At 45.0% G+C, this 15,043-nt stretch overlaps 1 protein-coding gene across 4 annotated transcripts in view; it reads left to right on the forward strand.

Moving 5' to 3' along the window:
- Nucleotides 1–6,682: 6,682 nt before the first annotated feature.
- Nucleotides 6,683–15,043, forward strand: part of LIMS1 (LIM zinc finger domain containing 1) — a 137,729-nt gene continuing 129,368 nt past the window's right edge. For 2 of the 4 annotated variants that reach the window (XM_008166723.4, XM_065580962.1), the window contains exon 1: nt 6,683–6,876. In XM_008166723.4, the coding sequence (XP_008164945.1) occupies nt 6,845–6,876 (32 nt within the window). In that variant the 5' untranslated portion in view covers nt 6,683–6,844. The remainder of the gene's footprint in view (nt 6,877–15,043) is intronic. The other 2 variants (XM_065580968.1, XM_065580967.1) reach the window with 1 other exon arrangement.

The following is a 15,043-nucleotide window of genomic DNA, read 5'->3' on the forward strand; positions in this document are numbered from 1 at the left end:
CTTCCTCCTACTCTGTATTTAAGTTTACGGCTTAGAGTATAAAATAAACCCTTTTTATCTTAATATAATCTATGCAATATAATCTGCAACTCAGCATGTAACTCCTGTGCTAACAGGCACTCAAAATCAATAACAAAGCATGAATACAAATAGCATCTGCAGTTCCATAAAGGTCTGAGAAGTAGCAAAAGTTAAATGCTACAGTCTAACAATGTCCCCTGAAGGTTGTAGACACTGGCAATCTCTCAAGGGCAGCAACTTCCAAGGCTGGAACCCTCAGCTAAGAAAGCCCTTCAGTGCACCCCAGGGACTTTTAGCCTAGGAACTGACAGCAAGAGCTTCACTGTGCCAGTTAAGACAGTGGAGAGTATAAAGGGATATGTGATTGTCAGATAACTGGATCCCAACCTATTCAGGGCTTTTGTAACAGGGTGGCCTGCTCCTTAAGGGCCAGGCACCATGGGGTTAGCTAGCACTGTTCAGTTCCCCCACTTGTGCCATAATTAGCTGCCTGCCAGTCTAAGGGACAGGACTAATTAGAGTCAGGTGACAGCCTGTTAAGTACCAGGACCTGACAAAAAGGCAGAGAAGCTCAGTTTGGGGAAGGAATCGCAGGGAGCAGCGAGTTGGGTACCTGTGGAAGGCCCTGAAGTAGGGTCTGGAAGGACTCCAGGGGAGCAGCCTGGATGGTCAGGCCTCTATCCCAAATTAGAGGGACATAAAGGGAAGCTGGAAGGAAGGCCAAAGAGGAGCCCAAAGTGGGGTGGAAGTGCTTTTGGTTTTCTGCAGTTGCAGAAAAGGACACTTGTTATCCCAGAATGGGTTAAGTTTTAGTTATTGACTTGGCTGGGAGGCTACGGTATGGCACCAACTCCTACTTGTATGGGGAAGGCTGAGGGACCCACTATGGAGGAGGAAACTGAGGTAGAGAGCACCTGCAGTGCCATGTGCAGCCAGCAGGGTGTGCAAAGGGGCAGACATGCATATGACAATGTGGTACAAGAAGTGGGATCATGAGACTCCCCCACCTCTCTAATCAAGGAGGGATTAGGGGACAGAAGTATAGATGCCTTCTTTGACTGAGGAACATCCACCTTCCCAGGCTGGTGTACCCCTCCTAACAAAAGGGAAAAGAGTGGAAGACATGCAACACCTGCTAGCAGTGCAGCAAAGGTAGATGCTGGCAATCCTCTGGTAGATTTTGGAGGACTGACATAAGCTGCAGTGCAGGAAGTACCCCACTACTGGTCAGGAAGAAATGCCCTGGTGTGCTTTTGGTGTGGAAAGGTGGGGCACAGAAGGGTTTGACCCTTGAAAAGGGGAGAGGGCAAGTCCCTAAGGGTAGGATTTTTTTTATGTGGGAAGATAGGACATATTAAAAGGTTCTGTCCCATGAAGAACTTGAACTTTGGGTAGAAAGACATAGCAAGGAAGCAGTCAGAAGGCAGATAATTGTATTTTCACCAGCTTGGTTTTATAGCTGTATCTACAGACAATTGTTGCTGAAACGCTCCCGCCAGCACTGCAATAATAGTTTTATCACTGGTGCCAGCACTTTTGGTCATCTAGGCCTGCTCAGAGCAAGTGACCAGCCTACACTATGATTGCCACACTACTAACCCTAGCCGTGTTGCACTGGCACTTCAACAATAGTGGGAGATTTTGAAAGAAAGATCTTTGTATACAAGGCCAAAAGCATAGCCCTAACTAAAGCTTATTTGTCATCGTCTAGCATGGAGGTGCCAAAAGCAAAAGGAGGAAGGATTTGTCAAGCGGTTAGAGTGCTAACCTAGGACTTGGGAGCCCTGTGTTGTTTCATGCTTTGTCACAGATCTTGAGCAAGTCAATTAGTCTGTTTCCTCACTTGTAAAATGGGGCTAGTAGCTCTTCCCTACATCACGGTGGTGTTGTGAAGATGGGTACATTAAAGATTGTGAGACCTCAAATACTAATGGGGGCCATATAAGTATGTTATGTAAATAGTGGTTGAAATGAGTGGATACTGCATTAGAAGGAAATAGTCAAAGTCTAAATGTATATAGCACCCAAATGGGTTAATCATTTTTTGCATCTTTCAGGATATTTTTGAGGAAAATAGTTTAGTGACAGTGAATTTCACAGCTTCATTAGAGTACACATATTGTAGTGGAATATTGTCTGAGTCTATGATATTGTGTACTATCAACGAGCAGAAAAAAGACAACGGAGATTAAATCAGCACCCTGACTGAGATGGTAACCACCACCCTAGGGAGGGGCAGGTATTGGAAACCATTAACTTCCAGATTTTCTTATATCAGCGTTTGCAAAAAGTGCTTTTTTATATTTGAGCTAAATTTGTACACCTGTTGGACACAGTCGTCTCCATGATTACCAGTGCCTTCATCACTTTAACATTAGATTATTAGTGCATTATGCTTTATATGGGGCTGTACTAAAGTCATGCAAAAACTGCATGTAGTGCAGAACACATCTGCCATCTTATTAAATGTTGTTTCCTTTAGGAAGCACATGATAACCAATGCACACCAGTAATCACAGATATCAGTTGATTTCCAGATAAAGTGTAAAAGGTTTTGAAGATCGGGGGGGGGGGGGGGGGGGTAGGTGGAGGAATATGGGATCATGTAATTAATGCAAACACACAAGGGGGCTGAACTGAAGTTGCACAGGCTACCTTAATTCTTCCATTATATACCAATTTTTGTATGCTTGGCTTTGCAACCTTGATATTATTTTTAATATTGTGGCTTTTGTATGTGTATATATATATATATATATATATATATAACACCATTCTTAACACAGATTTATGGGTATGCTGCTATCCAACTCTGTAATTGTTCTCAGGTATTTGTTCCCTGGCAAACTGGAAAATGACTAGTTTTCCAAACTCAGCCATACAATCAATAGATTGCTGGCTTTTCATAGAATCATATAATTATAGAATATCAGGGTTGGAAGGGACCTCAGGAGGTCATCTAGTCCACCCCCCTGCTCAAAGCAGGACTAATCCCCAACTAAATCATCCCAGACAGGACTTTGTCAAGCCTTACCTTAAAAACCTCTAAGGAGATTCCACCACCTCCCTAGGTAACCCATTCCAGTGCTTCACCACCCTCCTAGTGAAAAAGGTTTTCCTAATATCCAACCTAAACCTCCCCCACTGCAACTTGAGACCATTACTCCTTGTTCTGTCATCTGGTATCACTGAGAACAGTCTAGATCCATCCTATTTGGAACCCCCTTTCAGGTAGTTGAAAGCAGCTATCAAATCCCCCCTCATTCTTCTCTTCCGCAGACTAAACAATCCCAGTTCCCTCAGCCTCTCCTCATAAGTCATGTGTTCTATCCCCTAATCATTTTTGTTGCCCTCCGCTGGACTCTCTCCAATTTTTCCACATCCTTCTTGTAGTGTGGAGCCCAAAACTGACACAGTACTCCAGATGAGGCCTCACCAATGCTGAATAGAGGGAATTATCACTTCCCTCGATCTGCTAGCAATGCCTTTACTTATACAGCCCAAAATGCCGTTAGCCTTCTTGGCAACAAGGGCACACTGTTGACTCATATCCAACTTCTCATCCACTGTAACCCCTAGTCCTTTTCTGCAGAACTGCTGCCTAGCCATTCGGTCCCTAGTCTGTAGCAGTGCATGGGATTCTTCCATCCTAAGTGCAGGACTCTGCACTTGTCCTTGTTGAACCTCATCAGATTTCTTTTGGCCCAATCCTCTAATTTGTCTTGATCCCTCAGTATCCTATCCCTATCCTCAGGGCTGGCTCCAGCTTTTTTGCCGCCCCAAGCAGCAAAGTGGGGGGAAAAAAAGAAAAAAGATAAAGCCGATCGGCGGCACTTCGGCAGCGGCTCAATCACGCCACTTAATTCTTCAGCGGCAATTTGGTGGCGGGTCCTTCGTTCCCTCTCTTCCTCTTCGGCGGCAGCTCAAAGAGGAAGAGAGGGACTGAGGGATCCGCCGCCGAAGACCCGGACATGCCGCCCCTTTCCATTGGCCATCCTAAGCACCTGCTTCCTTCGCTAGTGCCTGGAGCCGGCCCTGCCTACCCTCCAGTGTATCTACCACTCCCCCCAGTTTAGGGTCATCTGCAAACTTGCTGAGGGTGCAGTCCACGCCCTCATCTAGATCATTAATAAAGATATTGAACAAAACCAGCTCCAGGACCAACATTTGGGGCAGTCTGCTTGATACCGGCTGCCAACTAGACAAGGTGACTACCTATGCAGCCTGTGCAGTAGTTTGATCTGGCCTTTGTCTGTATTGATTATTGGCTATACATTCCTACTTTTGCTTCCTATCACTGAACCAGATTTTAATTAATGACAGAATTTTACCTCTGATCTCATGGTTACCATCTTTCCCTCTTTTGAAGAATTAAGCCTATTGGAAAAACTATAGCCACAGATTGTTCTTTATTCATTCTGAATACTTTCCAACACGTATTGCAAGAAAAGCCCAACCTTCTCTTTAAAAAGCCATGCTGCTTTAAAGAAATATTAGAAAGGCTTTGTTTTTCTGTTGAATTGTTGACCAGGATACTGACTGTGTCAATAATAAAGCCTTATACTCTGCCCATATTTTTTCTACATCTTGATGTCCTAGTGTTTTTTCTTCTTTGTTTTGCTCATATTGTTGGCTATTTTGATGACAGAGGAATCTCATCTGTAAATAAAGACATCTTAGTTTGGCACTGGCATTACCTTCCCCTACAAGAGGACTGGTAAATAGCATAGCTGGATTTGAAAATAAAGCTGTTAAAATAAAATTTGGCACTGGTAGAGTAGTAAGTGTTGAGATAAGCACCTAAGGAATAACCAAGTGTTGAGTCACTCTTACTTGGGGGAAAGAGAGAGAGCAGATCTGCCAGTGAAGTTACTGAGTTTCAAAGCTGCATAAATTCAGTATAGAACATATACTGGAAGAAGAATTAGAATGAAATGTTATTTTGATTTCAATGTACAGTTCTGAGAAAATAGTCCTGTTCACTCCTGGGCATTGTCTAACATAGTGGTTCTCAACCTATTTATCATTGTGGGCTGCATATGCGGCCCCCAATGTGTTACCTGGGCCGCGCGCAGCACCTCCTCTCCCTCCCGCCCCCCAAGCCTCCCCACAGACCCCTATGCCCAGCACCTTCCCCTCACATACCCCTCCACAGAGTGGGGCTGGGAACAGAGGCCTGGGCGGGGGGCTAGGCAGCAGGGATCCCAGACTCTGTGGGGCCAGGTGGCAGCCCCGGACTCCAGTTGGCCAGCTAGCAACCCCAACCCTGCCATGCTGGGCGTCCAGGCAGCTGGGAACCTGGACTCTGAAGGGCCGTGCGGCAGCCCCGGACCCCCACCACATGGGGCTGGCTAGCGACTCTGACTCCGCCAGGCTACCAGGCAGCCAGGAACCCGGACCCCATACAATCCGACGGCCTTTAGCACACAGTTGGCCCGCAACTGTGTACTATTTGGTCTGTGAGTTGAGAACAGCTGGTCTAATGTCTACTTCATTTAACTCCTCTTGGCTTTCTTAGTGAAACCATTTCCTCTGGTTGTGTTTCTCTACAGACACATAAAATATATGGATAATCTAATGACATGATTGTGCATTGACTACATTTCCTTTGAAAGAATTCATATTGGCATTCCAGATGTGGGTCTTGAAAACTTTACAGGGAATTTGTTTCTTTGAGTAGAAAAAAACCTGTGACCCTTCTAAAAGAGGGGAAAGGGTCTAATCATTTTTGACTGGGTTTGGGGCACAGGCAGCCTCTGTACTTAACATCCTGTGGAAGCTGCAGGCCATCGCTGTCTCTTGGAAAAACACTCATGAGTCAGGAAAATAAACTGCAACCATTGAACCTTTACTCAATTATGCTCTTAAATTCAGTGAGAACATGTATTAACTGAATAGCAGACTAGTGTGGCTTTTAAAAACAGCCCTCAGGAGATGATTTCAGTGGAAACTATGTCATCTGCCAAAGTAGGGAACATGATGGCTTTCTCCCATCTTCTTCCAGTCTCAATGATTCTCTTTTCTGTTCCGTCCCTTGCACGGACCATTTAAAAGTTTGGAGAAGTTTAAGCAAAGACCAGCCCTACAACAGGCTAAGGTGGCTGCGCCTACTGCCATTTACAGCAGTGTCAAAACTCCGCTTGAGTTCGGCGCTGCCAGCTCAGCCGCCTGTCTTCAAAAGGCTCCTGCGGGCGGGCTGAGCGTGGCAGGGAGGGGGACAGGAAGGAGGGTGGCAAATGCTGCTTTACTCCAGCCCCGAGGCCAGCCAAAGTAAGGGCTGGTTCAGCGCCGCGGGAGAGGGCCCATCTCTGTCTCGCCTTCGCACAGCACCTAGCCCAATGGGCCGCTACCCCAGCGCAAGTAGCTAGCGCGCCTAAAGCCCTGGGGCCAGCCCCACAGTGTGCGCGCCCCTCGGCCGCGGGAGGTGTCAGCGGCTCGCGGGGCCAGGGAGGCGGTGTCCGGCTGGAGCAAGGCGAGCCGCGTGTAATCATGTACCCAAGGGACAGCAGCAGCAGCCGCCCGTGGCCGGGCTGCAACACTCACCCCGCTGCCTAAGGCGGGAGAGCGCCCCGGCCAGCAGCAAGCCCGGCAGCGGCTCAGCTTGGCCGGGCGGGGAAAGTGGGAGGGGGCGGGCGCCGGCCGCGCTCCCCTCCCTAGCGGCGGAGCAGCAGCGCTGCAGGCAGCTGGCCGGGACGCGCCGCGCCATTGCTGCCTGTCCGAGCCCCGCTCCGCCTTCCTGCTCCTCCTGCGGCGCCTCCTCGCTGCGGCGCGGAACTTGCCCGGAGCAGGGCGCGAAGTTGTCTGGCGGGAGGCGGCTGCCGGGATGTTGGGGGTCGCGGCGGGAATGACCAACAGGTAAGAGCCCGTCAGCAGCGCCAGCCCACCCGGCCCCATTCATCCCTCCCGGGCCGGGCTGCGCCGGGGGCTCTGCAGCTCCCCCTCCTTGCAGGGCGGCGCTCGGTCCCCGGCCTCCCCTGTCCTCCCGGGGCTTGCGTGTGCGGTCAGGGCGCTGAGTAGGAGCCCGCCCTGAAACTTCCCCGCAACCTCCCTGGGTGCGGGAGGTGCTGCAGTGGCACCCCAAGTCCTGGGGATGCGCTTCACCGCTCCGCAGCCGGCGGCGGCCAGGCTGGGGCGTGTGCGCGTTTATAGGGGTCTTTGGGAGGAGAGCGGCGCTCCCCCAGCTGGGTCATGCGGGCAGGGGCCACGCACCCCGGCGGAACGGGGCAGGGAAGGAAGTAGCTAGTTCTGGGCGGACTGCAGAGACCTTGATTATTAGGTAGACCAGTGGGGTCACTACCAGGTGGCTGCTTCTGGGGGCTTGTTAGTAAAGTGGGAGTGACAAAGCGCCGGCTGTTGAACACTGGGGGCTGTTTCTGCACCCCTGTTCAGCTGGGCCCGGGTTAGAAGATTTTAGGCAGGGGTGGGGTGTGACTCAGATTCCCAGATGCAGCGTGTGACCCGCTCGGGGTGTTCCTCCTGCTGCAGGGTGTGATCTGCGGTTTACAAAGCCTGCGGGCTTTTAAAGCCACACCCAGGCGTGGGTTAGTTTTTTGTCAGTAGTCCCGCCCAGGCTCCCGTTCTGAGGTAACAGCACCTGCAGTTCTCATTCATGCTTTCACAGTGACCCGGCGCTCACCAGGGGCTAGCAGGAATTTCCTTCCAGCTTGTACTTGTAGAGTTTTCTAGGAATTTTTTGTGTTGGGGCAGTGGGTGTGGTATCCCGGTTCTCTCCTCCCCACCCCCCAATCATACACCAAGGACGTGTCTCCATTGAAACTCCTGTGTTTGCCCCAGGAATGCTTCAGCAGCATAGAAATACTGGCAAAGCATGCTTGATGCAGCAATATCAGTAAAGCTGTGTTTTGTACCCATATACTAAACTAAAGCCACCCCCCACTAGTGGCAAAAGCACTGCATCTGCACTAGGAACTTGGGCCAGCCCAGCTATGTTGGGCAGGGATCTATACCCCCCTGACAGATGTAGCTGTGCCAGCAGAAGTCCATAGGGTGCACATAGCGTTACTCTGTTTGAGTTAGCCTACCTCAAATGAGAGCAGCTACCCTGTGAAGCAGTACTGAAGCTGCACAGAGGGACTGGTTTAGTGGCTGATAAGTTATGCTAACTCAAGTTTCTAGTCTGTAGCTGCACCCCCACTGCATTACTAGCTCAAGCGTTGGCAGCACCAATGCTCCTGACAGGCTGGTTATCTCAAGTTTAAAGGACAACTGAACTCAAGCTATACATTTTTGTGTGTAGACAGGAGCTTTGTTAGGGGTAACACTCAAATTGTACCTTGAGTTAACACTGCAGTGAACCAAGCCGTTCCTCGTGAAAGAAGCAGAAGGTTTGGCCCTTGAGATCCAAAGGTCCTGTGTATCAGTACTAGCTCCCAGCCTCACACTCCTGAACAGCTTGACTTCTGCAAAGTTCATCTTGCCAGGGACTCTTCTAGAGCAGCTGCTCCTGGAAACCACCATCAGGCTAGTTTAGATTAGTGGTGGTGGGGAAATTTAGACTGTGTGGAAACATTGGGTGGTTGGGAGGGAGGGGAAAGGTGAGTAAATGCACTTTTCCCCAAGCCTCCTCCAACTCACTAATGACCAAATCCAGCATGACACCTCCAGCTGGCTTGAAAGGACAGAATGAAGCCAAGAAGGTAGCATTTGGTGCTTTTGCACTCCCTGACCCAGATGCACCAGGTTCTTGTCCACTCTGCTCATCTGGAGGAAGGGATAATAAGGCTGTATGTTTCATTTTATTTACAGTTAAAGCTCTTAGTACAGGGATTTTGGTTTTGGTGATTATTTTTTAAAGCATTGTATTTTTTCCTCAAGTTCTTTCATGTATTTAAATGCTAACGCAGTCTAAACAATTGATGTAAGCAGAATAACATTTTATGTAAACATTTGAGTGATTCAAAAGTGTTTCTATCCTTTGTGTACATCTTCACAATTGTGACTTGCACTGCCTGTGACAACAGACACATGTAATGATGCTCAGAGCAGAAATTGAGAGAGCACAGTTAATTCTTACTAAAATAAAACTAGTAAATGTGTGGAAGGAGAACATAGAAGAACTGTTTATCATTTGAACCCTGCAGTTAAAATGTCACATTTTACATCTATTTAAATACCTTTGTATGGTGAGCGGGGTGTCCACATTGAGGTGAACTTAGAGACCATTCTACCAAAAAAAAAAAAAAAAGTGTGCTTTGTCATTTTAATTCCTTCTCCCTTTGCTTGAGCATTTAATTTTTAGATAGACTTTTTGTCTTTCACCATGCAGCTTCTTTGTACTGTGGTATCTAGAATTGTAGTGAGGACCTAAAATAACTAGTGTAACAGCATAGATGTTCCTTGCGTCTGATATAAGGGATTTAATGGTAGGTTTCAGAGTAGCAGCCGTGTTAGTCTGTATCCGCAAAAAGAACAGGAGTACTTGTGGCACCTTAGAGACTAACAAATTTATTAGAGCATAAGCTTTCGTGGACTACAGCCCACTTCTTCAGATGCATAACCAAACATTAAAGGGATTTAATGTTATGACTAGGCTTGGCAAACTGGTCAATTGACAGGCTATTATTTAACCACAGTCAGACATTGTCACATATTCCAGCAAGAATGCTCTTTATGAGGCGGTGGCCAACTTTTTAAATTGCATTATGGTCTTTCTTTCTTTATTTCATCGTGTTTTGCATTTTTCTGAGTTAAAATAACTCAGTTATGTAACTTATTCTTTATAATTAGGTACAAATATCTAAGCCTTTCGGAGCCCACAGATTCTTACTTTTTTTTGTTACTGTTGTAATTGTTCTAATAAATTTAGTGCTTTAAAATATTTGACCATTTTTGACATTTTATTTGATACTATTTGACCAGTCAGTTGACCTATGATTTTTGGACCGGTCAAATGCTCAACCCTACTTTATGACTTAATTCACACAAGAAACAGGAGCATGACTGTTTGACAAACAGTAAATGTCAAAGAAAATGATCATCATTTGTTGAGCATGGAAATGTGTCAATGCTGTATGTAACAGAAGACATTTATCTCTGCCCCAAGGAGCTTATAATTTTAATGAGACAGGACAATAATTAAACAACCCCAGGTGGAGGTTCATGTTATGGGACTATGATTTTCTGTGTAGATTTTGCAATTAGTGTAGAGTCATGCATTGAGTAAGAGTTAATGTGGAGGAGTATGAAAAACTAATAGTGAAACAGTTCATTATTCTTTAATTACACAGCATTGTAAAGCTTCACCCGCTGTAAATGTTTCTTGGAAACATATGTTCCAAATTAAAGAATTTTATAGGTCTTATGCTAATATGTCACAATCTTTCTGTGGCAGACAAAAATAACGAATACAGTATGTAGTCCCCAGTTCTCTGAGACCTAGAATGCCGGCAATTTAATGGATCCTGGAAATGTTTAAAACAGCTAACTTGCAAACTGTAAACCAACTAAAGGCTATCCTGTCGCTTTTTTTTTTTTTTCCCCTCCTTCTCCCAATCCCACTACTTGGTCCTCAGCTATTGATTACCAAACCTTGTCTCTAAGAAAACAAAGACGTACTTTGGCTCAGTTGTTTGACTTCACTAGTGTTAACTTTTATTTATAACAAACAAAAATAAAATTTTAATTTAATGGGGTACAAGAGCATTCTAGCCAGTGATTGTTTCTGAAAGATGCCAGACTGACAGTACTTGAAACGGAGGTTCTCTCTTTATCCACAAAATAGATACAAGCGCAGGCAGTAGCAATGCACACTGCTGTGTCCTGCTAATGTGCCTTAGCTCTGATGTGGAGGGACTGCCTCTTCAGGTCATAGAACAATTAAGTCCTTGGCATCTTTTCTGCTGAGACAGCCACTAAATGCTGCTCTGACACATTAATCGGGAGATGAACTGAGACAATCAACTAGGTTGCCAAACACCCAGAGAGCAGTAATGAATTTTGAGGCAAACTCAGCTTGGAGTCCGCACTTGCTGAAATGAACTAGATAAAATGCTCCTGTAGAAGTCCGCAATTCTTGGCATCTCATAAGTCATCTGGGAGGAAGTTTCTGCAGTGCAAAACAAACAAATTGTGTCCCTCTGGGATATATGGGTAGCTGGTGCAGCACAAGAAGTGGATGGTGGTGGGCAAAAAGGTGGTGTGGCCAGGGGATGTGCTGCTTTAGTACATCCCCATGGCAGCTTCTCCTAGCAGGGCTCCTGTAGGGCACTGACTGCAACTCTAGCAGTTCTTCACTGGTAGAAATTGCCAGGCCTGCCCTTCCTTGGAGTGAATCCCTCCTGTAACTGAAGGAGAGCGTCTGAATTTGGCACTTAGGCCTTGTCTACACTGCCACTTTACAGCGCTGCAACTGTCTCGCTCAGGGGTGTGGAAACCCCCCTGCCCCCGAGCGCTGCAAGTTTCAGCGCTGTAAAGTGGCAGTGTAGACAGTGTACCAGCACTGGGAGCTATTCCCCTTGTGGAGATGGTTTTTTTACAGTGCTGGGAAAGCTCTCTCCCAGTGCTGGTGCCGCACCACATAGCCACATGGCAGCGCTTTAACATTGCTAGTGAAGACATACCCATAGTCACTACTAACATGCTTTGACTATGAACCAGTAACCCAGAAGTGACTGATCACCTGAATTGTCCCCTTGTTTGTGGCTTTCTCCCCTTAAAAGTAGAATATTGAAAAGAAGAAACCATTATCTGCTACAGTAGCATTTTGAGAGGATGTCTTTCTGGCATCAGTAACTGTGAGGGTTGTGGAGCTGCCACATACCAATCTATGAAAATGCTATGTTGTAATGGTGTGAATATTGTAAGTGATCTGGTCAGTAAGGAAAAGTTTCTGTCTAACTGTGGAGGGTTATCAGAATTTCCTTTATGAAAGTATTTGATCTAATTTGATAGGGGCAGTGAGAAGAACAAACAGGGAAGCGGCACAGTGACTTCCCAGAAAAATAATCTAGGTATATGCTTGAAAAACAATGGAGCAGGCTTCAAAGACCCTGTCTCCTGTTGTAAACTGTTTTGCCAGAGTGCGGAGTTGCTAGATCAAAGGGTTATACACAGTTAAACTTGTATTTATTCCTTGGGAAAGTGTATGTGTGGGGAGGGAATTTCCATAAGTTGCCAAGAGTGTGTCAGTGAACTCTGACAGGCCGACAGTGAGGCTCTAACAAAGAGTATATAGGGAATTAGTTCTTCCAGGGTGTCCATGTGGAAGATGGTTAGACAACCTACATGCATGTCTGCTTATCAGGTGTTTTATTGCTTTTAAGATCTATTTTCTCTGAAATGTTCTAAATAAATGATACTGTGCTTTAAGGAAACTGTTTAGTCACTGATTACCCCTGACATTATCCTGGAGGGAACAGAATTGCAGGGTATGGACATATGTCAGACTTGCTGAAGTAAATTGTGGTCGATACACAGGGGACTGCAACCCAGGGCTCACTTTGAGAGTGGAAGAGTCACAGGATTCTATGCCAAAGAGACCAACTCAAAGAGGGGTCAGAGGTGCTGTTTGCTTGGTAACCGCGACAATACTGTAGTGATTTTCATTCTAGGTTAATAGTGGCCATTTCTTGCTTGTGGTGGTCACAAATCAAAGTACAGTAGTGCTTTTTTTGTTTTTTAAATGTACTTGTATTATATATAATCTGGATCAAAAGAACCTTGAATTTTATGCCAGCACTTCAGATGGAGAGCTAAGTCGTGTGTCTGTAGAAAGAACTAGGTAACTGATTTTGTACAGATTTTTGACAAAGGTGTTCTTATGCTTATGTAAAATTAAAAATAGTCATCCTGGTGTACTGTTATTGGCAGAGTAGGAGTTTCTGCTGGGACTATTGCAGTAAATTGCAAGCTAGCATTTCACAACTGCTTACTGAAAATATGATTTTTCAGTCAATTTACCTTGTGCTTATAGTGCCCAATTCAAATTTTTTTTCTCATAGTGATATTTACAGGCAAACATACAAGTAAAATATTGAGCAAAGAAAATGGATCTATATCCAGAGCATTTTAATAAGTTTGAAAAATCAGTCTAGACCACTGCCTTTTTAACTTTTATTCTGTATATTAGAGTGGATGATAAAGCTGCAGACTTCTGGGCTCTTATAGCATTAGTGACTATTGTGCATGCAGTGTTTAGGGCCTCCGTAAATCAGAAGCTGTATATAGTACTGGAATGAAATCATACTGTAACCCACAGATTCTTTTTTCTCAGAACTGTCTCCAAATGCTTACTGCAGATAATCATTTAAAGACACACAATATACTCTGCAAAGCTTGAATGGTTAACAAATTCTTTTTTTTTTTTTTTTCCAAGTTGTAGTAAAATATTTATGGCGAAGCACTTAAGGCAAGCTTTTTAGTGTTTTCTGTTGTGGTTTCACGCTGTGTGTGTCATTCTGGAAATTCTGATTCCTCTGCATTTTTGTTCTGTTCCAAATTATCATTTTAAGACTCCCCACCCACTGTAATGCAGCCTGCATTATTCTTTGTCCATACCAGGATATGTTAAATACTGTTAATATTGTCAAAGTTAAAAACAGGGCTTTTCTTAGTGGAGGAAGTGGTTCATCTTTAGGGCCTGTCCACCATGACAAGTTCTGATGAAAGGCCAAATCAAAAGAAGGCTCTGATCTGTTATGTTTTGTTAAGAGCAGCTCTCTATGAGCTGAGTGGTGAAAACATTATCTACTATCTGTTATTACATACAAAATCTAGAGATTGAAGAATCAGACAACTGACACTATATATATATATATATATATATATATATATATGGCATATAACTTTTAAAATTCAAGGCATAAAACAAGCCTGAGATTAAGCAGCAACTTTTACTATGGAGAGATTGTTATCATTGTCTGTTTATGGAGTTTCTTGTTCTTTTCTCTGAAGCTCTTTCAGTGACCAGGCACTGGATTATTCGATTTACCATTGATTTGATCTGGTGTAGCATTGCTCATGTTTCTAGACTTAAGAGTGCAGGAAGGTAAACTACTAACTTCACTTTGTTTTAGAAGTTTCTGCCATTTTAAAATCGGATATTTTTGCTGTCTGGCAAGAGCACTGAAAACCTGGGAGACATAGGGAGTTGCTTTCCAGTATTGCTGACACGAAAGCAATTATGAGTTTAGTTTAAAAATAACAGGATTATTTTTTTTAAATACACTTCGGATTCTTTTTATTTGCCTCCTTGTTTTGGAGTCTTTACAGTGTATTTGCGTCAAGTTTTCATGTCTTTTTTCACAGCCACGTAGGCTAGTAACTCCCTTTTTAACTGAAAGCTGAGATTCTCATGCAATAATTTATTCCAGAAGCTGGGCAGGAAAAACACCAAATATTGTAACACTTATCATGGCAAAACCACAAGAGTTGGCAATAACCGTTTCTCATTTGGAGTTTCTTCATGGATGTATTCTGCCCTCAATGCCTGTGCATAACACGCATTGCCATTAATGTGTTTTCTGCATATAATCAGAAAATTAATCCTCCAATTCAGCTCCACTGCTAGCCAAAGGTTTGAAACATCTTGAAAATACTGTGCAATTTTTAATTGGCTGTACAAGACTCTCCATGAAGAGATTGTCCAGCTGGTCTTAGTTAACTCTAGAGCCTGTTATGCACCACAGTTAATTCATTTTTTTCATCAGCTGGAGAACATTGGGAGATAAATGATACCAGAACAAATGATAGCCTGTGCAGTGACAAAATGTTTTGAAACAAAGGTCTTGTCTATGCTGGCAATTTACAGCGCTGCAACTTTCTCTGTCAGGGGTGTGAAAAAACACCCCCCTGAGTTCAGCAAGTCTCAGTGCTGTAAAGCGCCAGTGTAGACAGTGCACCAGCGCTGGGAGCCGCGCCCCTCGTGGAGATGGGGTTTTTTAAGAGCGCTGTGCCGCGACCACACAAGGCATGTTAAAGCGCAGCCGCGGCAGCACTTAAGCATTGCCAGTGTAGACTAGCCCAGAGTGACCATCCTTTCTGTAGTCTCAGAACAGAAATTTGG

The sequence above is a fragment of the Chrysemys picta genome, chromosome 1, assembly GCF_011386835.1.
Source record: "Chrysemys picta bellii isolate R12L10 chromosome 1, ASM1138683v2, whole genome shotgun sequence".
In the NCBI taxonomy this organism is placed as follows: domain Eukaryota; kingdom Metazoa; phylum Chordata; order Testudines; family Emydidae; genus Chrysemys; species Chrysemys picta.